General features: G+C 42.2%; 4 protein-coding genes and 9 non-coding genes across 15 annotated transcripts in view; 11 read left to right on the forward strand and 2 right to left on the reverse strand.

Moving 5' to 3' along the window:
• Positions 1 to 1028: 1028 nt before the first annotated feature.
• Positions 1029 to 2638, reverse strand: LOC119557883 (coiled-coil-helix-coiled-coil-helix domain-containing protein 2). The gene is made up of 2 exons (XM_037870884.1): positions 2479 to 2638; positions 1029 to 1736 (listed from the first exon to the last, which is right to left on the reverse strand). Exons 1-2 carry the CDS (start codon positions 2523 to 2525, stop codon positions 1277 to 1279), a joined length of 507 nt encoding a protein of 168 aa, XP_037726812.1. The 5' UTR covers positions 2526 to 2638; the 3' UTR covers positions 1029 to 1276.
• Positions 2639 to 3344: 706 nt separating this feature from the next.
• LOC119557221 (40S ribosomal protein S5a) lies at positions 3345 to 8620 on the forward strand. Its single transcript, XM_037869890.1, has 5 exons — positions 3345 to 3467; positions 4584 to 4986; positions 6761 to 6877; positions 7183 to 7281; positions 8429 to 8620. Exons 2-5 carry the CDS (start codon positions 4585 to 4587, stop codon positions 8495 to 8497), a joined length of 687 nt encoding a protein of 228 aa, XP_037725818.1. The 5' UTR covers positions 3345 to 3467; position 4584; the 3' UTR covers positions 8498 to 8620.
• LOC119558422 lies at positions 5788 to 5941 on the forward strand. The gene has a single exon (XR_005220192.1). It is a non-coding gene; the product is annotated as a small nucleolar RNA psi18S-1854 (small nucleolar RNA).
• Positions 6132 to 6285, forward strand: LOC119558434. Its single transcript, XR_005220203.1, has one exon. It is a non-coding gene; the product is annotated as a small nucleolar RNA psi18S-1854 (small nucleolar RNA).
• LOC119558421 lies at positions 6476 to 6629 on the forward strand. The gene has a single exon (XR_005220191.1). It is a non-coding gene; the product is annotated as a small nucleolar RNA psi18S-1854 (small nucleolar RNA).
• On the forward strand, positions 6914 to 7058 carry LOC119558423. The gene has a single exon (XR_005220193.1). It is a non-coding gene; the product is annotated as a small nucleolar RNA psi28S-2876 (small nucleolar RNA).
• On the forward strand, positions 7435 to 7575 carry LOC119558424. Its single transcript, XR_005220194.1, has one exon. It is a non-coding gene; the product is annotated as a small nucleolar RNA psi28S-1192 (small nucleolar RNA).
• Positions 7613 to 7751, forward strand: LOC119558425. Its single transcript, XR_005220195.1, has one exon. It is a non-coding gene; the product is annotated as a small nucleolar RNA psi28S-1192 (small nucleolar RNA).
• On the forward strand, positions 7812 to 7950 carry LOC119558426. The gene has a single exon (XR_005220196.1). It is a non-coding gene; the product is annotated as a small nucleolar RNA psi28S-1192 (small nucleolar RNA).
• LOC119558428 lies at positions 8011 to 8149 on the forward strand. Its single transcript, XR_005220197.1, has one exon. It is a non-coding gene; the product is annotated as a small nucleolar RNA psi28S-1192 (small nucleolar RNA).
• On the forward strand, positions 8210 to 8348 carry LOC119558429. Its single transcript, XR_005220198.1, has one exon. It is a non-coding gene; the product is annotated as a small nucleolar RNA psi28S-1192 (small nucleolar RNA).
• A 3408-nt stretch (positions 8621 to 12028) lies between the features above and the next one.
• LOC119557031 (thyroid adenoma-associated protein homolog) lies at positions 12029 to 19266 on the reverse strand. Of its 3 annotated transcripts, XM_037869574.1 has the most exons (8): positions 19159 to 19266; positions 18899 to 19094; positions 18650 to 18827; positions 18297 to 18581; positions 17384 to 18216; positions 15073 to 17324; positions 14132 to 14296; positions 12029 to 14063 (listed from the first exon to the last, which is right to left on the reverse strand). In XM_037869574.1, the coding sequence occupies exons 2-8, from the start codon at positions 19005 to 19007 to the stop codon at positions 12606 to 12608; spliced, it is 5280 nt and encodes a 1759-aa protein (XP_037725502.1). In that variant the 5' UTR covers positions 19008 to 19094; positions 19159 to 19266; the 3' UTR covers positions 12029 to 12605. The 3 variants fall into 3 exon arrangements, with proteins under 3 accessions (XP_037725502.1, XP_037725503.1, XP_037725505.1); XM_037869575.1 differs by lacking the exons at positions 18899 to 19094; positions 19159 to 19266 and having other exon boundaries at positions 18645 to 18783; XM_037869577.1 differs by lacking the exons at positions 12029 to 14063; positions 14132 to 14296; positions 15073 to 17324; positions 17384 to 18216 and having other exon boundaries at positions 18321 to 18581; positions 18645 to 18827.
• A 2173-nt stretch (positions 19267 to 21439) lies between these two features.
• LOC119558019 (chromatin modification-related protein eaf-1) overlaps positions 21440 to 23241 on the forward strand; it is a 48776-nt gene continuing 46974 nt past the window's right edge. Inside the window, exon 1 of the mRNA XM_037871131.1 lies at positions 21440 to 21858. The gene's annotated coding sequence lies outside the window, so the exon portion shown is untranslated. The remainder of the gene's footprint in view (positions 21859 to 23241) is intronic.

Here is a 23241-nt window from a genome sequence, read left to right on the forward strand (position 1 = left end):
TTATAATTATGGACAGAAGTGACACTATGTACAAATTCTGGAATAAAAACGGATACAATGGGATGTCTCGAAATCGGAGGAGTTTTAAATGATTTGGTTGGGTTTTTGGTTCTAGTATCAAGTACTCGTATAAATAAATAGGCTTATAATTTCTGATACATATCTATTTAAACATAGTATGATATTACGATTTAATAAATCTTTAATTTACTCGAAGCAATGGTTTTTAAAATTGTTTTTTAAATAATTTATAGTTCCTATATCATATTAGAGGAAAGAATATAGTATTCCTAAATAAAATATAAATTCTTCTAATAAAAGATAATCAATTTTAAAGGTAACCATTTCCGTAATACCTTGGGTATTCCTCTATCCCACTTCCTCCAATATTTTAAATATCGAAATTTTAGGTATTATTTCATAACATCCAAAGATTACGAAACATTTGACAAGTGGGAAATAGATCATAGTACGACTAATCCTACGATCAACCGTAAACAGAAACATATATAGTATACCCCTCCATATATAGCCTAACAAATAGGTAAACATGTTTATCATATTTTGCCTCTGTTTACCAACGAATTTCAACAAAACAGAAGCACATTGCAAGCAAAACAAAAGAAAAGGCAACACGTGACAAAGAAATCGCAGAAAGGGTGAAAAATATACAGGGGAAATGAATCGATTTGCGTATTTTTAGAAGTGCATTGTCACCAATCTTATTTTTGGCAACCACAAGCAAGCCACATTTCACAATAGAATGCAAAATTTGCATTTTCCAGAAGGGCGGAAAAGGGAAAATTCGTCTAGAAGATTCTAGAAATATGCATTGCTTATGAAAATGTCATATTTTAAAGCTTTTTTTTTTTTGATGATTTGAAAGTATTACAATAAAGGAAAATAAATAAATATAATTTCAAGCTGATCAATTTCTACGTAATGTATGTATATTTAAAAATAAATAATTGTTTAGACCTTTCCCTAGATTTGTTCCATATTTTTCAAGAATAAAAACTCATGAAAACTGTGTTTTGTTTTGGCCCGCACTGACAGCCCGTGGGTCTAAGTTTTCAAAAAGTATGTATATTTTTTTTTGGGGAAAAAGGGACAAATTGGGCTGCCAATGGGATTTTCTATTCAACATTTCATTTTGCACTACATATAAACAATGCTCTCTTTTAGATGCTTGTGATTAAACAATTAAGAACTAAACGAAGGGGTCGGATGGGGTGGATCCGAGGGGTTCATCCGGGGATGGGTCCTCCTCGGTCCTCTACTGGAGATGGTGGCTCTGCTTGCACTGCCGCAGCGCCTCGTTGAATCCCTCGCAGAGGGTCAGATCCGCCTGACCCTGGGCGCACTGGATGAACTGCTTCAGCTCCCAGGCGCAGGCTCCCTGCGGCTCGTTGGGCTGCTGCTGGGCGAAGTAGGGCTGCTGGGGGGCGGGAGCGGCTGCCGCCGGAGCCGGGGCAGCTGCCTCCTTGTCGCCGGACCCGCTGAACAGCGAGGTCAGTCCGTGACCCACCGTGTGTCCAATGGCTGAGCCCACGGCCACGCCGCCGGCGGTGGCTGCCATCTGCTGGAACATCGATGGCTGCTGGGGTGCCGGCATGCCGACGGCGCTGGGGGGAGCGCTCATGGGCGCCGGCGGTGGGGGCGGGGCAGCGGCACGAGCCGGCACAGGGGCGGCGGCGGCTGCCGGAGCGGGGGCTCGGGCCTGCACAGGTGCGGTGCTGTTGGGGAAAACAAAAACAATCGGTTGTTATTCTGGACTTTGAACTTAAGCGGAGGGGTTGATTATTTTGTGACGAAATAAGAGTCTTTGGGTGGAATTTAACTGCAACAGCCGGGTTCCAAGTTTTTCAAAGTATTTAATAGAATTTTTGAATAATTGAATATAATATAATTGAATTGAATATAATATAATATAATTGAATACAAAAAATTAATTCTAAGAAAATGCACAGGATTTAAAACTAACAACATAACAAGAAAGAAAAACCTAAAATCTATACTTTAAGAAATTTGCAATATCTCCAACAAAGTATTAAAGAATGTATAATATTGTTGGAATTCTAGCTGTTTGATTAATTTTTAAAGTTATATGTATATCAATTCGAGAAAAATCGTGAAAGTAATTATTGTCAATACATATTGATACATATTGTACAATTTTGAAGAGACCGGTGTTTTGGAACACTTCAGGAACTCGAAAAAGCGAGATTTGACGGGAAACCCGTTAGACCGACAGCACTTCTTAAACATCCCATGTTATTGGATCTGCTCTTATTTTTTAAGGTTACGTAACCTTAACCCAATTCAGGGCCCGGAAAAGCAGTGGCAGGCAAAATGCTGTCCATAAGATAAAGCCAGATCATCCGATTGACCTGTCAGTGATTACGAAATGCTTTCCCTGCCGGAACTTTGCTTTCTTCATTTTCCTTGAATTTACTTTATTTCGTTGGATTTTCTTACCGACGAGCGGAGGGCGGGGGGCTGGCTGAACGTCCACGGCGAACCATTTTGTTTGTTTTAATTTATTTTCTATCGACTCGGTTTCACGCAAAAATTTAACAGTTGTCGCTGTTTTGATGACGAGCTAGTACTGAAATTCCGAAATCCTGAATATTCCCAATTGGAAACTTCTCGGCCTGCTTGCAGTGTGACCCGTTAAAATACTTAAAAATATTTAAAAATAAATATTTTGGCCCTGGTTTCCCAGCTGATTGTGACAGTGAATGGCTAAATTAGTGGTATAAAATATATATTCAAAATATATATTTGCTTACACTTTATATATATACTTTAGTTAATAAGCAAGTATGCCTTATATTTTAAAATAATTTTTTAAGATTTATAATATCTCACTTTAAATAAAGGTTCCCATATGTAACGAAATAATAATAGGTACATATATAATAACGTCTGGTGATTAAAGCTTATTACCAATATTACCTTAGCAAAATAAGAAAAAATTGAAACAAAAATAGTGTTAATATCAAATTGAATTATTTATTTTTTTTTGTTTTTGAAGTGACCGTAATTATACCGTGACTGAAATATTCATTTGCGATGTGAATGGCAACTATCGTTCAGCGGTGTGACTGGCAACGCGGGCAAATGCCGCATATCGATAGAAAGTGCAGCCATCGCAGTTCATAAAAGTGGTTAATTATTAGTATTATACTTTATATGAGAGCATATATCTGTTTAATGGACATCAATGTGTGACAAAAGAAGTAAATATATTTACCGGTGTATTAAAATCAAGAGATAATACCCAACTATCGCCACGGGACAGTCACCGATAGCTCGCTCGCTTCGCAGCCCTGGCTGCCGAAATGCAACCGTGCGCGTGTCGGCGGAAATGTGACTTTCTGGCGTTGCCGCACACTGCCGTAACATGTTCTTTTTCAGGCGTTTGCCTTTGCGCTGACATCGTATCTCGATTCTTCTTTGACAAAGTAAGGGAATTTCGTCGATTTACTGTGTGGATTGTGACCAGAGTTTGGCAAAAAGATGGCTAAAAGCTGGGCCAAGTGTGGATACTGAGGGTTTTGTGAATTTATTGCGGCGAACTGCAGAAAAATGCAATTTCCATCGAAATGAGGTTAAAGACGGGCGGCTTTTTGTTTGTGTGTGTGCTCGCGAGTGCGGCTGTGTGAGTGCGTCACACGTGTTGGTTTCACCTTTTTTTTTGTATTTTTTTTTATTTGTCTGCTGCGCAAGTAAATATTATATATAAAAATGTATATATTGGACTACATTGAAAACCGAGGCTTAATATTCCTCTCGATAATACCGCTCCAAAAACCTAAATCTTTATAAAGGTCTATCAGGTCAACAACAACAAATCGCGTGTGTATGTGTATGGTGGTTGTGTCTATGTGCAAATTCGGCGCACTTACTGTAAAAAAAACGTGTTAACATAGCGAAAAATATGCCTTAAATCTTTCTAACTTATAAACTATTACTTCTAACCCATTTTTTGATGTAATATGTGTTTGGCATTAAATCCCCTTTTACACGAAAACTTACTTTTTTAGTTTATCGAAAATGTTCTTTTCAGATTTAAGAATGAAAAACTAATTAAACTTCCTAAATATTTCGTATTTTTGTTGCTTTGTCACTTAAAAAACGAGATTTCCCAAAAAATTAATAATAAATAATTTCCAAAACATGGCTAAATGTTGTACTTTACGTAGTTTTCTCCATAAACACTTTATTATTTCAAATAATGAATTAACTTTTGAAAATACTACTTCTTAAACAAAAAGAAAAACACGTTTTTGACTAAATTTCTTGGTTTACCCAAGTACTTAAAAACATAAAATAATCTTTGTTTAAGAAAAAGCAACAAAATAATACAACAATTAAGTCACTCTTTAAACAATATTTCAATTGTTACCATTAAATGCATAGGCGCATTCACATAGGTTGGCCAACGTTATTTTACAGAATCATTTCAAAATAGAATGAATAGAAATATCTCACAGACAGCAAAACCCTCAGATATCCCTTAGTAAATTATCAATTTATAGACACGTGACTAACATACCTCCCCTGAAAAACTCTTGCAGCATGGCCGAAGTTGCTGAAAACGTGGTGGAGACCTTCGAGGAGCCAGCGGCACCTCTGGAAGCCGAGGTCGCCGAGACGATCCTGGAGACTAATGTGGTGGCCACCACCGAGCTGCCGGAGATCAAGCTGTTCGGCCGCTGGTCCTGCGACGATGTGACCGTCAACGACATCTCTCTGCAGGATTACATCTCGGTGAAGGAGAAGTTCGCCCGCTACCTTCCCCACTCCGCCGGACGTTATGCCGCCAAGCGTTTCCGCAAGGCCCAGTGCCCCATTGTGGAGCGATTGACCTGCTCCCTGATGATGAAGGGTCGCAACAACGGCAAGAAGCTGATGGCCTGCCGCATCGTCAAGCACTCGTTCGAGATCATCCATCTGCTCACCGGGGAGAACCCTCTGCAGGTACATACACAGCATATACACATCGATAGCCTCCCCCCAAAGAGCGTCCTATGCTAAACTGTGGCCAGAGATCATCGCCACTCGGCCATGGGTAGAATGGGAACGCAGAGTAACCCAAAGGTTTTAATATCCTAGTGCCTGAAGATTGCCAAGCCTCTTCTCGTTCTCCTGGAACTTAAAACTACAAGACAATATCAAGACAATCACCTTTGTTAGAGATCTTTGGATTATATAACAACCAAGTTGTGTAGAAATGGAAAGGGAATGAGATATAGTTTTTAGTCCTCCTCAATGCTGGATAGGTCTTAATACATACTTTCCGAAGCATAACTCTTAAATGGACTAATAGTGAACCAGAGTTTTAATTATCCTAGTGCCAGAAGATAGAAAACCACTTCCGGTTCTCCTGGAACTTAAAACTACACTTGAAACTAGAGATGTTACTTTAGGTGGTCCTCCTCAATGCCAGTTGATGGTACATTTCGCCACACTGAGCATAAACTCATAAGGGACTCATAAGAAAAAGTGTTAACTATCCTTGTGCTTGAAGATTAAACCACTTCCCGCTCTCCTGGAACTTAATTCAACATTAGAACTGATAGAATATCATGAAGTATAGGGATTTACTTCATAATGAGTCGACCTCAATGCTAGTTGAAGGAAGCTCTATCCCAGCTAAAGCATATTTTATAACAGACTCAGAGGAAACTGTGTTAATTATCCTAGTGCTTGAAGATTGAACAACTTCCCGCTCTCCTGGAATTTAAGACAACATTAGAAATAGAAAATTTATTGAAGACATATTGATCCGTCCAAAACTAAAACTGCAGCGTTGATCTCCACAGCGTTGTGGTATTCAACTGGACCACAATAAACCCCATGGTTAGCTATTCCTCTTAAGGGCATTGGCTAAAATATGCAACCTTAATAAAGCATAAATCAACAAACCCCTTCAATATTAATATCGATTTTAGTCCACCTCAATGCCAGACGATTTAAATATACCTTGTCGTACTGAGCATCTCTAAAATGGACTAATATTAATTATAAATGTTTTAACTATCCTTGTGCCTGAAGATTAAAACCACTTCTTGCTCTCCTGGAAATTAAAACAACACTTAGCTAAACAGTATTTATTGAGGCCATTGTAATCCGTCCAAAACTAAAACTGCAGCGTTGATCTCCACAGCGTTGTGGTATTCAACTGGACCACAAAAAACCCCATGGTTAGCTATTCCTCTTAAGGGCATTGGCTCAAAGATGCAACCTTAATAAAGCATAAATCAACAAACCTCCTTTTCTCAGAATTTGTTCTAGTCCACCTCAATGCCAGACGGTTTGAATATACCTTGTCGTACTGAGCATCTCCAAAATGGACTAATATTAATTATAATTGTTTTAACTATCCTTGTGCCTGAAGATTAAATCCACTTCCTGCTCTCCTGGAAATTAAAACAACATTTAAGCTGAAAAATATTCATTAAAGACGTTATTATCCGTCCAAAACTAAAACTGCAGCGTTGATCTCCACAGCGTTGTGGTATTCAACTGGACCACAAAAAACCCCATGGTTAGCTATTCCTCTTAAGGGCATTGGCTTAAAGGTGCAACCTTAATAAAGCATAAATCAACAAACCCTTTTCTTCAGAATTCATGTTTGATTCAACTCTATGCCATTCGTTTTAAATATTATTATTAATAGCAAAAACGTATGTTAGCTTTTAAGAAGATTAAAACGGCAGCTTACTAAATTTGATTTTATTATTTTTTTCAGATCCTGGTCAGCGCGATCATCAACTCCGGACCTCGTGAGGACTCCACCCGTATTGGTCGTGCCGGTACCGTCCGTCGCCAGGCTGTGGATGTGTCGCCTCTGCGTCGCGTCAACCAGGTGGGTTTCTTTAGGAGATGTGACACAAATATGTGAATAGTGGCCGGTAGCTATGGCTTGTGGTTCGATTGGAGACCGCATGCTTATAATACTTGGCTAGATCGAAATTCTATCTAATATCCGTAGCGTCATAATGTGTAATTTAGCCGACATTTGGCGTATGAAACGAAGAGACATTTCGAATTAAGTAATCTGTTTGGTGGGTTTCAAAAAATTAAATTATTTTTTTTGAACCCTAAAAGTCTAACTAATATATTATCCTTTTTATACAGTTGCTGATATTATTCTGTATCTATTTGTTTTAGGCCATCTGGCTGCTGTGCACTGGAGCTCGTGAGGCTGCCTTCAGGAACATCAAGACCATCGCCGAGTGCCTGGCTGATGAGCTGATCAACGCTGCTAAGGTGAGGAATTATGGATTTGAGAAAGAGAGAAACTAAGAAAGGAAAGGTCTACTCTAATGCCTGGTATTTAATAAACAAAATGCCTGGCTTGTTGTAGACCAGATCGATAACCTCGTTCCGCACTGGGAATTAACCCCGGAACTGAGTCATTCAAATGGGTCCAGTCTAATTCTGCATCATGGTTTATTAATGTAGTCTCGCTTTTGGACCAGATCAATCTCCAAATCTTTTATTATCCTTGTGCTAGTGGCCACTTTACTGTCCTATGCACACGAGAAACATAAAAGAACATTTTTAAACTTAAGGTATTCATATAATTCTATTGGGAAACCGTGGGTCCAACCTAATTCTGCATAATGGTTTATTTTTGTAGTCTCGCTTTTGGACCAGATTAATATTATTCCTTTATTATCCTTGTGCTTGTAATAATATCCTAGTTCTATGCACATGAGAAACGTAAAAGAACAAAATCTCAAGAGTGTTTTAAAACTTTGTACAAACATAGAAATCTAAATTAGTTATCGGTCAATGATTGGTCCAGTCTAATTCTGCATCATGGTTTATTTATGTAGTCTCGCTTTTGGACCAGATTAATACCCATCCTTTATTATCCTTGTTCTTGTAACAACATTTCAGTTCAATGAACATGAGAAACGTAAAAGAACAAAATCTCAAGAGTGTTTTAAAACTTTGTACAAATATAGATATCTAAATAAGTTATCGGTCAATGATTGGTCCAGTCTAATTCTGCATAATGGTTTATTAATGTAGTCTCGCTTTTGGGCCAGATTAATACCCATCCTTTATTATCCTTGTTCTTGTAACAGCATTTCAGTTCAATGAACATGAGAAACGTAAAAGAACAAAATCTCAAGAGTGTTTTAAAACTTTGTACAAATATAGATATCTAAATAAGTTATCGGTCAATGATTGGTCCAGTCTAATTCTGCATAATGGTTTATTAATGTAGTCTCGCTTTTGGGCCAGATTAATACCCATCCTTTATTATCCTTATTCTTGTAACAGCATTTCAGTTCAATGAACATGAGAAAAGTAAAAGAACAAAATCTCTAAAGTGTTTTAAAACTTTATAGATTTGAACACCATATATCACAAGTACTGATTCTCAATTGTTTTAATTTTCCAGGGCTCTTCCAACTCGTACGCCATCAAGAAGAAGGATGAGTTGGAGCGTGTCGCCAAGTCCAACCGTTAAGGAGACATCACCACCAGCAAAAACAAACTTCTGTGTCTGTTTTTTTTTATACAAATAACGTGTGTACACTGCAAAATGATACACTAAATTTAAAATAAACAACAAGATGAAAAATCCAATGTAGAACAATCTTTTTTTTAATAGTTTTTAGTTTTGAATAAACTTGGATGTCAGAGATAAAACTTATATTTGAGTTTGATTCTGTGTTTAGACGGTTTTGTTAAAGAAAGAAATTAAGCCTAGCCTCAATACCATTAAGAACGTGGTGGTGCTCTCTAGATTTTCTCACCATTATTATACCCGTGAGTCGTAGAGTTAAAGGGTATACTAGCTTCGTCGGAAAATGGGTAACAGGTAGAAGGAAGCGTTAATATAGTATATGTATATAATCTTGATCAGGATCACTAGCCGATTCGATCTAGCCATGTCCGTATGAACGCAAAGATCTCGGAAACTATAAGAGCTATACTTTTGGGACTTGGCATGTAGATTTTTGGGCTTCCTGCTCAGTGCAATATTGTTTCAGCATGGTGCCACGCCGACTATCGCCCATAACGCTGGTATCTGTCTAGCGCTAACATTTTTAAATATTTTGAAAGTTCTAAATGAGATTTTGCTCTTATTATCAATACCCATCTACATGCCAAAAATTATTTAAATCAGACCGTCCATTAAAAAGTTATAACCCAACAATAATAAATAATTAGCGATCTTAATAGAGTGCGAGAGGGATGGAGATATATTCATACAGAAAATCATCTGCTTACGAAATTTTACTAGCGCCACCTAGGTTTCAAGTTATGAGGCCTGTTAGAAAAATCTCGTAAACAGCCGATAGGAATGAACGATAGGTGGCGCTTTTTTGTTAGCTGAGTAACGGGTATCTGATAGTCAAGGCCGTTGACTATAGCGTTCTCTCTTGATTTCATGCAAAAGTTTAGTTAATCGGCTTTGAAAAAAGGCATTCAGTATAATCTTAACATACATTGGCATTCGAGAAATCACTCTTAATTTGTGTTCAAAGTAATACGATTTGTGGTTCTTATGGGATTTGGTTTAATATGTTTATTTTTTGGTGCTAAAATTTTTGTTTTTTCCTGCAATTCAGCAGAAACTACGCTACATTCGAGGTCCTGGACCATCAGGTAATAGTTAAGCAAACAATAAAGCAACTGTTCTGAGGTTTCGGTTTTTGAATTGTTCTATTATGATTAGAAAAAAATATAAAAAATGTTACTTGTTTGTTTATCTATTTATTTTGTTAACCAATCATTTTATATAAAACCATCTCACTGGAGTGCATATTCAGCTCCTAACTTTTTTATTGGGTAATAAAGTCCACCATCTCCAGTCGGATATATTCTTTATTTCCGATCCTAATAGAAGGTTATGACACAGTTTCCTGACGCGTATCATATCACTGTCATTATTCTTCATCCTTTTGAGGTTCTTCAGATTGTAGGGGGGCATTCACAATTTTTTCTGGTGCGTCCTACATTTAGCACATGTATTAAAGATATTTTCCTACCTTTTCAAGACACTGACTTCGCTAGCATTTGATTCAGAACTCTCCTATTGGGTAATGAAGTCGACCATCCTCAGTTGGATTCCTCGGGGTCCTCGTCGGATTTCCGATTCTGATAGAAGATTATGTCCCTGTTTCCTGACGCGCATCATATCACCTGTCATCATTCTTTATCCTTTTTGGGTTCTTTAGACTGTAGGGGGCATTTATAATTTTCCTGGTGCGTTCCAGAATGCCCTTCCGTTTGGCCATCCTGTGCTCCCGGAGGACTTGATGCTCCTTCTGTCGCTGCAGACGCTCCTGAAATCCTCCTAACTTATTCGGTGCTCATTCGATAATTTAAAATCACTCATGTCTTTGAGTTCATTAATTTGCCCATCAAGTCTTGGCAGTCGTTGGATCCTTTGGCAAAATCATCTGCCTGAGTCACGCACTTCAGATCCTGATCGCGTGGCTCACTAGGCTGGCAAATTGGCAAAGGCCTTGCTGAGGGAATCGGGTGTATCCTGTGGATGCACTCGATACCCTGGACGAGGCCTTGCTACACCGAATGCCCAAATGGGCGTCGCCCAAATCCACCTGATGAATGGGGAAGTGGATTAACCCAAGACTTGCCTTCAAATATTCCTCGTTGCCAACGAGACCAGTGCAGTAAGCGGTTGGCCAAAATATTTCTTCAGGAAAGATCCCCAGGTGAAATGGACGAGGCAGCTGAGATGAAGCCCGGGATGGTGGAGATTACCTGGAAACCAAGATATCGATAGCTGGCTGAGCTGGCCTCCGCTTATGAGCAGAAAAGGCTCTGGACGTCCGCAATTATGGCCTACGCGAACAAGCCTCCGTTTTAAAGGGAATGTATATTTTTAAAAGGTCTTCTTTCTGTTGCAGGTAGTATATATGTATGTAAGTCGGTGCAAGCCGGATCGGACAACTATATCCTATTGCTCTGTGCTTTGTGGGAAACACTCGGGTGACTATATCCTATACCTGCCACAGGAACGTTCGGAAAATTAATAATTCGTTCGATTTTGATCGATTTATCTTGTCATTCCGGATTTAACATGTTCATTCAATATTTCAAAATATCGAACTCAATTTTACAATAATCGGCCTACTATATTATATAGCTGTCATAGGAACAATCGAAAAAATAAGAAAAATATTATCGATTTGTTGTTTTGGTTTACATTTAACTATGCATTTTTTTATTTATATAAAACTGACTTAAGGCTTAAAACAAAGAGCTATCTAGCAAAAATACGCTTTAGTGACTGAGGACTTTAGCTCGTCTGGGGAAACAAAGATGTTTAATTTTACTTATGGCTAACAGTGATTGAGCTTTTATATTTTATGGGTGTGTTTTGTTGTTTTTAAGGAAGGGTATGATTTGTTTAATATTTTCATTTGTTGGGTTTGGACAAAGATGTTTAATTTTACTTATGGCTAACAGTGGTTGAGTTTTTATATTTTATGGGTGTGTTTTGTTGTTTCTAAGGAAGGGTATGATTTGTTTAACATTTTCATTTGTTGGGTTTGGACAAAGATGTTTAATTTTACTTATGGCTAACAGTGGTTGAGTTTTTATATTTTATGGGTGTGTTTTGTTGTTTTTAAGGAAGGGTATGATTTGTTTAACATTTTGGGTTTGGACAAAGATGTTTAATTTTACTTATGGCTAACAGTGGTTGAGCTTTTACATTTTATGGGTGTGTTTCGTTGTTTTTAAGGAAGGGTATAATTTGTTTAATATTTTCATTTTTTGGGTTTGGACAAAGATGTTTAATTTTACTTATGGCTAACAGTGGTTGAGCTTTTATATTATATGGGTGTGTTTTGTTGTTTTTAAGGAAGGGTATGATTTGTTTAATATTTTCATTTGTTGGGTTTGGACAAAGATGTTTAATTTTACTTATGGCTAACAGTGGTTGAGTTTTTATATTTTATGGGTGTGTTTTGTTGTTTTTAAGGAAGGGTATGATTTGTTTAAAATTTTCATTTGTTGGGTTTTGACAAAGATGTTTAATTTTACTTATGGCTAACAGTGGTTGAGTTTTTATATTTTATGGGTGTGTTTTGTTGTTTTTAAGGAAGGGTATGATTTGTTTAACATTTTCATTTGTTGGGTTTGGACAAAGATGTTTAATTTTACTTATGGCTAACAGTGGTGTTTTGTTGTGTTTGTTGTTTTTAAGGAAGGTGATAATTTTTTAAATATTTTCATTTGTTGGGTTTGCAATGGAGTTGATTGGGTTGTCTGTGTGGAAGGTTTCTGATCAATGTTGGGATAATGAAGGGCAGTTGAAACTTATTTATGTACTTTCTTAAATTGAATTTAAAAATGCAATTCAAAAGCTGCCCTACCTTATATATAAATTGTGTCTACTTAATATAATATTTCCTAACTATAAAACGTGGCAGTGAGCATAGGGGAATGCTTAAAATGTAATTTTTACATCATCTTAAACATAGATTCAATTTATATGCAATGAAACATTGTTTTTTATTAACTATAACACATTTTATAATTGATGGATGGTCCGGGTTGTAAACATCAAATGCTCATGGATGGCCAATTTTAGGAACCTAGTTAGTAAGCAAATCTGCAGGAAGTCCCAGGGCATTTATGGTAGCCATCAACGCCTGGCATTTTCCAAACTGCGATCGAAAAGCAGCGGACAACTCGCAGAGAACCAGCAGCGGCTCGCAGTACAGGTTGATCTCCTGCTTGTCGAACACATCTACATCCCCGTCTTCATCTATGCTTAGCTCGGAATCCTTCACTTCGGAGGCCAGGAAAGGCTCAGCGATGAGATGGAACAGTCGCAGTAGAAAGTCTGGATTGTCGGCCTGATTCTCCAGTTTTGAAAGTACCACTTTTAGGAACTCCGGAGTCAGGGCACTGGGCAAAATGTCCTTAGCCTTGGATTCCTGCTCTTGTTGGACTTCGCTCCTAAAACCTGCACTGCACACCAGCTGGGCAGCCTTGTGGCGTACCAACTCCTCCTCATCCAGTAGCAGGAGCAGCACCAGTTTTATAAAGCGACCGACCACCTCAACGTCCACGTTTGCGACTCCCAAGCCCAGTTGGTCCTTTAGGTGGCTGCGTGCTAGCAAATCGCACAGTTCCGCAGCCTGATGACGAAGGTAGACGGGCTGGACGGGTTCAACTAGGCGCAGGGCGTAGTTCAGCAGCGGTGGCCAGTGCTTCCGCTCCAGGGTTTTCCTTTCTGTGATCAGACGTTTCAGGCCCAGCACCAGTCCCGCCTCCTGGTGACTGGAGTATTCCTCTGAGCATTGCTGAACCAGCCGATTCAAATCCAATCCTGGGTCTTGAAGCAGGGGTTGCAAGGCAGCTAGCCTTCCGGCCAATCGGAGGCTCCAACATCCGCTGGTCGAGGCTTTCACCATATTCAGTACGCAGGAGCGGATGGCCTGGGATTGATACAGCTCCTGGGCGATTTCCTCTCGCAGCTCGGGGCTGAGTGTCTTGTAATAGCGCCGGATGTCGCCTGCAAATTGGAAGTGCTCGATGTCTAGCTCGCTAACCAGCGAGCGTTCCTGTCCCATGGATCTTTGTAGCAGGAGGTACAGCCACAGCTCCACCTTCAGCTCGTCCAGGGCCCAGATGGGTTCAGACAGGTCCTCGATTATGTGCAGCACTGTTCCCTGGGAAATGTCGCGCAATCGGTGAAGGTGCAGGCCAAACATCTGGTAGAATCGCATGGAGATTCCCTGCTCCTGGCAGCGTTTATGGACCTCCTTATGGTCCAACAGGTACACAGCACCGATCTCCTCTAAAAGCTGGAAATCCAGCAGCCCAGGATCGACGGCATCCTCCATGGCAGCCACCATCACATCCACCAGCGCACTGAACGCACACACGTCGCGCTGAAGGATCGGAGCTGCCAGAGCGGCTAGTGTGTGCAGCAGCATTCTTGTCAACGAGGGTCTCATCCAGCGAACCAAGCGGTGCAGGTGGAGCAGGAGTAGTAATTGTCCGTGCAAGAGATTCGTGTCCAGGATGATGGCTTCCTTTTCCTTCTGCAAAGATACATAGTTAAAGAGCATTGGTAGATAAGTACTTAGATGCTGGCAGAAAATCAACCTACCTTCAGCTTTAACTGCAGCGCCTTGAGTTCCACGACGAGGTGCCTGATCTCGGCGAGCGCTTGCTCCTGGCTGACAAAGTTGGCCACCACCAAAGCAGCCCTTTCACGTGTCATCAAATCGTGGGAGCGGCAGATCTTTATCAGGAAGGGCACGAACTCGCTCAACTGTTGGAAAATAAATATGTGTAATAAGAACCCCATATACATATATATGTAAATAGAGAGCTGCACGATCAATGCTACGACTTATAGTAACCATAGTTCTATATAAATATTAGTTAATCTAGTTCCAAAGAACTCGCCTTATACTATTTTTGAAGAATTCATATAATTCAATCCATATAAAACTAACATGGTCCATATTGTTCTCTCTTGTTCTGAAGAATTCGCGGTCTTATTTTGTTTTAAGAGTTTATATATGGTTTAAATTGTTAGAACTAACAAAAAAGTTATCATTGCCCATATTGGTTCCTCTTGATCTGAAAAACTCATGTATGTTTTAGAGCCGATTTCTCGAGTACCGGCTAAAATTTCTCGGACAGATTAAGTCCCTGCTTGCAAAATTTGGTTTTCCTGAGCGTCACTGTGAGTTCTAGCCCTGACAGGGACTCAGACTCGCTGCAAAGTATTTTTTTGGCTCGATAAAATGACAATTGATTTTACAAAGCTTATTAAGATGAAATTTGCTAATCTCAAACATAAATAAAATCTAATCAGCTGATGCAATAATAAAAGCAAGCCATGTGTAGGAACTTTACATCTTAATTTTGTAATTAACAGCACTCTGTCAATGTTTTTTGTTTAAATAAAGAGAAAGAGAAACCGATTTGCTGAATTCACTGTTAATTTTGTTAACGATAAAAAACGAGTGAAAAAAACCAATGCCATTTTGACTTACTAGTGCAGTTCTCTAAAATCGAATAAGTCCCTAATCAACTTACATTCAACGTGGACTCGGCGCCCTCCAGCGAGGATGGATACAGTCGGCTGAGCATGAGCAGCATAGCCTCCAGCTGGACCGCCTGCCGACGCTTCCCGCCTCCGTTCTCCGCATCGCTGCCTCCCTCGTTCGAGTCCATCTGATCCGCCTCCCGCTGCAGGGCGATGTGGAAGTAATCAAAGAGCTGCGGATATCGTGTGAAGAAGATTCGTCCCGTCATCCTGTTACGCACATGCAGTTCACCAGTCTCAAGGCGAGCACGCTCCACTCCAAACACGCGAACGACGAGGGCGGCGAGCAGCAGGGTGGCGCAGTTGCGTTCCGCCCACTCCTCGGCGAGGAGTAGGCCCTCCAGGCCGCACTGGATACCCCGGGCCATGAACTCAGTGACCAGCTCGGCCAGTTCGCTGCAGCGGAAGAGGGCGCGCAGGATGTTGAGGGCGTGACTGCGGGCGGTGATGCCGGCCGATCCGGCTGACCTTCGCTCGCAGACCTCGAGCAGCCGGTGCATGCAGCGGTGGAGGGTGGCATGGGTGCCCAGCTTGAGTTCCGTGCAGATCAGCGCCTGCAGCATGAAAGGCATGCCGGCGCTGCGGCGCGTGGAGCACAGACGGGCCCCTTTACGCACCTCCTCACCGCTGACCATCGCCATGGCCTCGCTCACCCACTGACCGGGCAGCTGGTTGAGACGCACTGAATCGCTATGCCAAAAGCGCCGGCACAACATCGTGAATCCCACGTAGGCCTGCTCGAAGGCGCCGCGATGCTTGGTCTCGGCAAGTAGAAGAAGGAACTGCTCCCCAATGGCCTCCAGCCGGCCACTGCTGAGCAGGAAGTCATTCGGCTCCTGTTGCTGCTGCTGCTCTTCTTCCAGCGGCGCCCGCTCAACCAGTCCGCCCAAGATCAGGCACACCTCCTTGATGCTGCGCCAGGCACAGAGGAGCACCATCTGAGGCGTGGTTCGCACCTGCTGCAGTGCCTCACTGGGCAGCCGGCGGCTGAGCACGTTGGTCAGCGGCTGGTCCGTCTCATAGTCGCGGGTGGTGGGCAAGTGGCCCTCTGGCGAGGCGCTACTGACCACAGGCAGCACCACTTGGCTGACTTTCAGGCAGAGGGCCACCAGGTCCTCAATGTACCGCTTCCAGGCGTGTTCCTTTGCCAGTTGCTTGAGATTAAGTTGCTGGAGCAGATGTCGGCTGGCAAAAAGCAATCCGTACAAAGGGTTCAGCTTGGCTGCCTCGGCAAGATCTCGTTGGGCGAGGCATAGACCCTCCCTCAAGTGTTCCATGCACCATTGCAGTGCTCTGTAGGTCCTTGGTTCATACGTAGATTCTTCCGCTTTCATTGCCAGGGGCATGTCATGCTCCACCTCTTTGGCTCGACAGTAGACCTGCAACTGGAAGGCTCCGGTCGCCGAATCTGGTGGCCTCAGCGAGAGCAGCAGCCCGATTATCTCATCCGGCTGAAAGCGGGAACGGGATTGAAGCGTCTCTAGCAGCTGGGCGGCCAGGACCTTGTTCTGCTCATAGCTGTCTGCCAGGCAGTGCTCCAGATTCGGCAGTGCCTCCGCAGGCAGTTGCTCCTCGCCGATCTTTAGCTGCAACTTGCGGCTTAACTCCACGCAATCGTGAAGCAAGTGCAGCGACAGCCAGCGTCGCCCGTAGTTCGCTGTAGGAAACAGATTGCGCGAGAGATCACCGGTTAGACGGGTCAGCAGGCGGAGCAGCTCCTCGCCCGCCGGCGTGGGACGTTTCTGGTGCTCGGCCAGGCCGAGATGGATCCTTCTCAAAGCCTTCTGCAACAGGCCGTAGCCCAGCTGACGCAGATGGGCGCTCGGATTGTTGGCATTGTGGCGCAAATACAGACTAATGGCCTCCGCCTCAGCCGTGGTCAAGTGCTCGCTGGGACGCGGCGTCTCCACCACGAAGCGCAGCGCCAAAAGGCGCGTGTGGTCGTCTAGTCCGAGCAGGGCCTGGTCCACATCCTGCTTTAGGTCCCGCAGCAGCTCCTGCCGCCTCACGCTGAGCTGCCTCACACTGAGAATCGCCGCCAGCTTGCTGCTGAGTGGCAGCCGAGCGTTGCGGAGGAGCAGGTGAGCCAGGGTCTGGGGCTCCAGTTGGACCGCTTGTGTGAGCAGTTGTTCAATGACCGATCGCCGCTTCTCCGGCACCTGAATCGCCGCTAGAAGTTGGCCGAACCACAGGCTCTGCCACTCGGCCAAGGGCTGCGTCTTGTGGGCAGACACCATCATGGCTATAGGGGGATTGGATGATTATTAAAGGGTTTATGATTTTGAAGTTGAGAACAGTCACCTTTGAACAGGGCATCCACGCTGTCCTCGCAGCCCAGGAAGCGCGGGAAGATGACTCCAAACAGCGAGGGACAGTTGTCAATGCACCGGCTCACTCCCGCCACCGCCACGAGCTGCTCCAGCGCTAGGCAGCTGGCACTGAGTGGAGCGGCACGACCTTCAAACTGACGGTAGACCACCTGAAAGAGCTCTTCACGACCGGCCACCTGGGCGTGCTGTAACACCTGGCGGAGCAGGGCGCTGCTCATGTGACGCACCGAATCTGTGGCATCGGAAATGTTCTCCAGGGCAAACACTTGCAACTCCGCCAGGATCTGCTGATTATAGATCTCCAGTTCGTCGGGCAGAAGGGCCTGGATCTCGCCCAGGGATTTGGAGTAGATGAAGAGGTGTTTAGACAGAAAGACGAGCAGGTTGCTCACGCTGCTCTCGCGCTCGCCCACGCTCACGATCGTCTTCAGAATGGCCAGTGCCTGTGGAGCGTAGTCCGTGTAATCGGTGCGCCGCAGGACGAGCAGGGCGGCCGTCTGGACAGGAAGATCCTGTTCCGCCTGTGGTCTCGAGCACTCTGCGATGTACTCCCTGAATGTACCCGAGAAACGCGCCAGGTGACCGATCAGCAGGCCGGCAATGGATCGCACGTCCCACGGTGTGTCCACGTGGCGAGCCACCTTCTGGGCCACCACATCCGCCGAGCCTAGCAACCTTCGGCCATCGCACTGGCGCAACTGGTCGCTCCACTCGGAGAGCAGGCTGACCAGGAATCGCAGTGCATTCTGCACGTACAGGTAGAGCTCGTTGCGACGTGTCGGCGAGAGTTCCAGCGAGGGATCACTGTTTCGGGAAGGAGGTATTCATTAAGTTGGGGCTCTGATTGGTTTATGAAGAATTATTGTCTAGCCGGCTGAACCCACCTAATGTCCGCCCAGTAGCCTTCCAAGGCGGTGGGCAGTAGGGGCGCAAAAAGGTGCACCTGGTAGCCCAGGGCCTCGCGTCCAAAGGGAAAGTTCTGCAGACAGGCATTGGCGGACACGAAGACGTCGTTGGTGCGATCGTGGCTCAGAGCGGTCGGGCTGATCCCCGTCAGACTTTGGGCCATCTCGCCGAGGGACTGTTGCAGTGCCTCCAGCAACTGCTCCTTCGAGTGCCCGTGCAGCCGTTTCGCATCCTGTTTGGCCAGGGCATTGTCCGAGAAGAGTCTAGGTGGATAGAATGGCGGTCACTAAAGTTGGATTGCATTGTTTGTGTCGCCGAGGGCTCACCGTACTTGGTCAGCTGGTTGCGCACGGCGTGCTTTAGGGGACTGGCCAGCAGGAGATCGGCCAGGAAGCGAGCCACTTCCTCATGATCCTGCTGCTGATCCTTGAAGAAGATGTCCTTGACCACCAGGACCTGCTCCGCACTGCTCTTGGCCGCCGCAAACTGGCGCACATATTCCTGGGGAGCTGGGAAGGGAACGATGGAGGCGTAACCATGTGCCCATCAACTGGAGGCCACCAAGCGACCCACAACTCACCCGAATTCCATCGCTTGGGCAGCGGAACGAGAGCGTCGCGCAGCTCCGCAAATCGCTTGGGATGCGCACACAATTTCAAGGCGGCCACGCGCAAGTTCAGATCGTTCATGTTTTTGTTTGAGTATTAACTTACTTCCAGACCAAATAATTTGGGGGAGATTTCTTTGGCCGTCCCGTTTAAACGGGTAAACACCGCCTATATGTGAAATAAGACACTGGTTAGGAGTTGTTTAAAACAATATAAATGTTAATTGCCGTACATAGACTTCCGATGAAATTGTTATCGATATAGCCTAGTACTAATCGACGAAAACCGCGAGCTTAACATGGGAGTGAGCGAGAGGCAAATAACCGGCATGTTTTCAGCGGTATTTATTCAAGCGAGGAAATACCAGAAAAATACCAGATTGAGCGAGTGATTTTCGATAAACGCTGCCGCGCATAGAATAAACATAGCTGTGTTGAAACAGAAAATTTAAAATGGAATGGACGGCAAAATCCAAAACGCCTGCAGGTCAGTGCAAATGAAAAAGGACGTATAATCCAAGCCTTGTCTGTATTCAATTTTTTAGAATTTATAAAGCTATGCAGTTTGATATGCAGCTTTTGTATTGCATCCAAATTTTGAGAAAAAATTTCAGAGTATGCAAAGTCGATGGTTTCTATGGTCTCTTGTCCGTTTTTGTTTCATTAATGGTTAGCTTATATTATTTTACTGTAAGAAATAAAATTATGAACACTTTCGATTCGCACACTTTCAGCTAATATATACATCTTTCTTCTCTTAGATGTACATATAATGGAACAATCTCGAGAAATTTTTTTTGTTTGCCTGCAGTGTTGAGCAAAATGATTAGACCTACAGCACCTGAAACACTGACTGAAAGGAACAAATAGCTCGACTTTAATTGTTGTGTATATAAAAATAACATCTTCCGGAATTTGGGCGCCCTAAAATATAACCTTTACCCTAGATGTGGGAACTATTTCTTTCTTCAGCTAGGGAAACATTTGTGGGGATTTGAAAAATAATAGCTATTTTAAAAAGCAAAGTGTTTGGGCTCACACCCTTCTTTTTTAAAATCTGAATTGACCATGTCGTTGGCTGCCTTCGCTAATTTTATTGTGGGAGGGTAAAAAAGTGGTTCAAATAATTGACAATTCCTTTTGATTTCCGCCAAATCTAACTTTTTCTGCGCGCCAACTGCGAGGTAGGGCTGACTAAATAATGCTCACTCACTCAGTTTAGTGAACAGCTCTTTTTTGTTTACTCACTCATTTGAGAATTATGCATAGTGGAAAATCCTTTTTAATTTTTGGGGCACTTTAGGCGAATATTTTGATGGCTAACTAAGAAACGTTGTGATTTTTGTGTTGACAGTGTTGACAGGTTGACAGTATTTAAATATTGGAGTGGATGTCAACAAAAAATTAATTATCATCAATTATTATATATAAAACACATTTTAACATTATTTTCTACCTTGCTCAGCTCTATCTATCATTAGAAGTCAAAAATCAATAAGAAAACCAGTTAAGTATTTTTTTAAAAGTTGACACCACAAATTTCGATAACAAATCGAAGTCATGGCACATCTGCTATCGATATTTAGTACACTGTTCTCAGTTAGCAAGTGTTTACACCTAACTTAGCAAGTACATCAGCCCAACCATAACAAAATTTCCCTTATTTCCGGTACTGCCACTTTAGAGTACTTATAGCTTAAGCAAACACACAACCCTACGACAGCGTTGCCATACCTTTTTGTGTAGACTTTTTAGCCAGTACACCCTCCATTTTAATCGTGACTATCGATAGTGCCGTGAAAACATCGATATAATTCTATTTAAACCGATATACTTAGAGTGACTGCATCAATTATTTTCGGTATATTTGCAAAAGTTAAACTGGTATTAAAAGTATATTTCCTTACGGCGGACGGTATAATTGATCGATAATTCCGCGGTCACACTGGTTGGGTTATTTATTTTTTTTCCTGTGATTTGTTTATTGAGTGAGCCCTACGCTTTGATGTTTTCATTGATTTTGGGCGCGATGTTTTCGATCCCGGATGGAAAGCATTATTGGTTTCCAATAGGAAATGTTTGCATCATGTTTTCGCACGCCAAACGCTCGCTGTGTGAATGTGTGTGCGTGTGTGTGGGGTGTAAGGTGTAGTGGATGTGTGTGCGTGAGAGGGGGAGGGTTCGTAAAAGTGTTTTTCCTCGTTTTGTTGTAACACATAGTAAAACTACAGATAACATCGGTAGCAAAAGCCCAAAAATCATAAATGAAAATTCGGAGAAATCCACCTGGCTCTCCGTGCGTGTGTGTGCGTACTCAAGTTCGTGTTTTTTTTTTGTACAAAAGAGAGGAAGAGAGAGATGGGCTTTTCTTTTGTTGATACACCGCGAGTGCGAGTGCAAATGTGCCTGTGTGTGTGTATGCGCCTCTCAGTTTTATGACGAAATGTGTATAAAATGTTTATGTTTATGTTTCTCCCCACCCCCCACCCACCACCACTCACACACTCACACCCATTCAATCTTTTAGGCGCCGCACAAATTTCGAGTGAAAACCGAACAACGGGAGAAATAAAAACAACAAGCCCCACCACAAAGTGGCGAAGCAACAACAAACAAAAAAACATAAATAATAGTGGGCAAGAAAAACTAAATAAATGAGAAAATCAAAAACAAACAAAACACCAATATAAAAGACAGCGAAAGGCGTAAATTAAAGGTCGGCAGATGGGCGGCCAACGGATTTACGTGCCCTCCGCTGGCCATTCTCCCCATGCGTGTTGTTGTTGTTGTTGCACATGCAGTTGCAGTTCCCGTTCCCCCAGCGGTTGTTGTTGTTGTTGTTGCAGTAGCTGCAGTTGCAGCGGACCAGCGGCCAAAGCGCAGTGAGAGCGAGCGGGACGGCAAGCGAGCGCCACCAAAGGTGCGAGCGAGAGGTGAGTGACTTGGGCTTTCTAACGGTTCCAAAAAAAAAAAAGCAAAAATAAAATCTTGCGATCGTTGGAGAGGGAGGTGAGGAGTGGGCGCAGTGGGAGGGAATACAGTAATCACTCGCTAAGGGAAATGTATATTTACACACACTAGTCGGCATAAGTATTTTGACGAAACAAAACTTAAATACCCTCATAATTTGAACCTACTTCATGTACATTTTTGCGTCAATGGCAAGGTCGTTTAAATTCCGTTTGAATGATACCAGACTTTTCTTAACCCATTCTGTACTTATTGGAAATGTCGAATTTTTGTGAAACTCTTCTTTTTAAACTTTTTTCCACGTCTTGAAAATTAAAATTTTTCGATGCTGAAAGTTTCTATAAACAAAACTTATAGTAACTGCAAAAAGAATTTTTCAAAAATCGGTTTGGTTTTTTTTTATGATTTTTAGAAAATGTTTGGAAATTTGCATTCGAGCCATATTTTTCTCTTTTTCATACAAAATGTTTCTGACATTGTCACATTATGCCGACTAGTGTACACTGTACATACATGCAGGGAAATAGATATACAATGATGCAGTCCGTACTTAAAACTTTAACGCTAATTAGCGGTGGATTTAAAAGGAATATTTGAAGGACCAAGGTATCAAATGTAAGATTAAAGTGTCTAGAATAAGATTTACCTATAATTTATATTCAAACTCGCTTAAAGACTGGGTTAAACGTCAAAAAACGAAAAATAGTTTTTTTTTGCTCCACATCTTATTTGATGCAGTCTTAAAAAAATGCAATGCTTAGAAAATTCACTACTTTTTTTTGTATGAGTAATTAAAATGCGGTTAAAATACTTTTTATAATTTTGTGCAAAACTGAAAAGACAAAGAAGTTATGCTAAAATCAGCAGGATTTTTTTAGTCATACGAAATGAAATATCAATCCGATTAAGGTATTACGATATAGTCTTTATCTTTGGATAATATTTAGAAGCTTTGTCTATGTACAATGGAGGCCATCACTGTTTTGACATAACTAAAAGTTAAATCTACTCATTATTTGAACTTACTTTATGAGAGTGTAAGCATCAATGGAAAGGTCCATTAAATGCCTTTCGAAACCCATTGAAAAAGTAAAATTTGTGTGAATGTCTGTACTGTTTGCCCACAACATTTTTTTGTTAAGTTTTTTTTGAATGGCGACAAAAATAGCTTTAAAAGTAATTGTTAACAATTTTCAGAATATCGTCAAACATATGATTATATTATGCAAACGTGAAAAATTTGAAAATTGGCTTAAAAGAGTTCATTAGTCCACCGCCCTTCCTCACGAGGCTTCGATAAAAGACGCTATTGTAATTAGTGGCGCCAGCCAAACTACCTAAATTAT

The sequence above is a fragment of the Drosophila subpulchrella genome, chromosome X, assembly GCF_014743375.2.
Source record: "Drosophila subpulchrella strain 33 F10 #4 breed RU33 chromosome X, RU_Dsub_v1.1 Primary Assembly, whole genome shotgun sequence".
In the NCBI taxonomy this organism is placed as follows: domain Eukaryota; kingdom Metazoa; phylum Arthropoda; class Insecta; order Diptera; family Drosophilidae; genus Drosophila; species Drosophila subpulchrella.

What these genes read in the sequence shown, in the direction of transcription:
- LOC119557883 (XM_037870884.1), bottom strand. Translation starts at nt 2,525, where the DNA reads ATGGTTCGCCGTGGACGTTCAGCCAGCCCCCCGCCCTCCGCTCGTCG. An exon ending in CCCCCGCCCTCCGCTCGTCG is followed by an intron (nt 1,737 to 2,478) that starts GTAAGAAAATCC and finishes TTTCCCCAACAG; the next exon opens with CACCGCACCTGTGCAGGCCC.
- LOC119557031 (XM_037869574.1), bottom strand. Translation starts at nt 19,007, where the DNA reads ATGAACGATCTGAACTTGCGCGTGGCCGCCTTGAAATTGTGTGCGCAT. An exon ending in GCCCAAGCGATGGAATTCGG is followed by an intron (nt 18,828 to 18,898) that starts GTGAGTTGTGGG and finishes TTCCCTTCCCAG; the next exon opens with CTCCCCAGGAATATGTGCGC. An exon ending in GCGCCGAGTCCACGTTGAAT is followed by an intron (nt 14,297 to 15,072) that starts GTAAGTTGATTA and finishes ATTTTCCAACAG; the next exon opens with TTGAGCGAGTTCGTGCCCTT.
- LOC119557221 (XM_037869890.1), top strand. Translation starts at nt 4,585, where the DNA reads ATGGCCGAAGTTGCTGAAAACGTGGTGGAGACCTTCGAGGAGCCAGCG. An exon ending in CCGGGGAGAACCCTCTGCAG is followed by an intron (nt 4,987 to 6,760) that starts GTACATACACAG and finishes TATTTTTTTCAG; the next exon opens with ATCCTGGTCAGCGCGATCAT. An exon ending in CTCTGCGTCGCGTCAACCAG is followed by an intron (nt 6,878 to 7,182) that starts GTGGGTTTCTTT and finishes TATTTGTTTTAG; the next exon opens with GCCATCTGGCTGCTGTGCAC.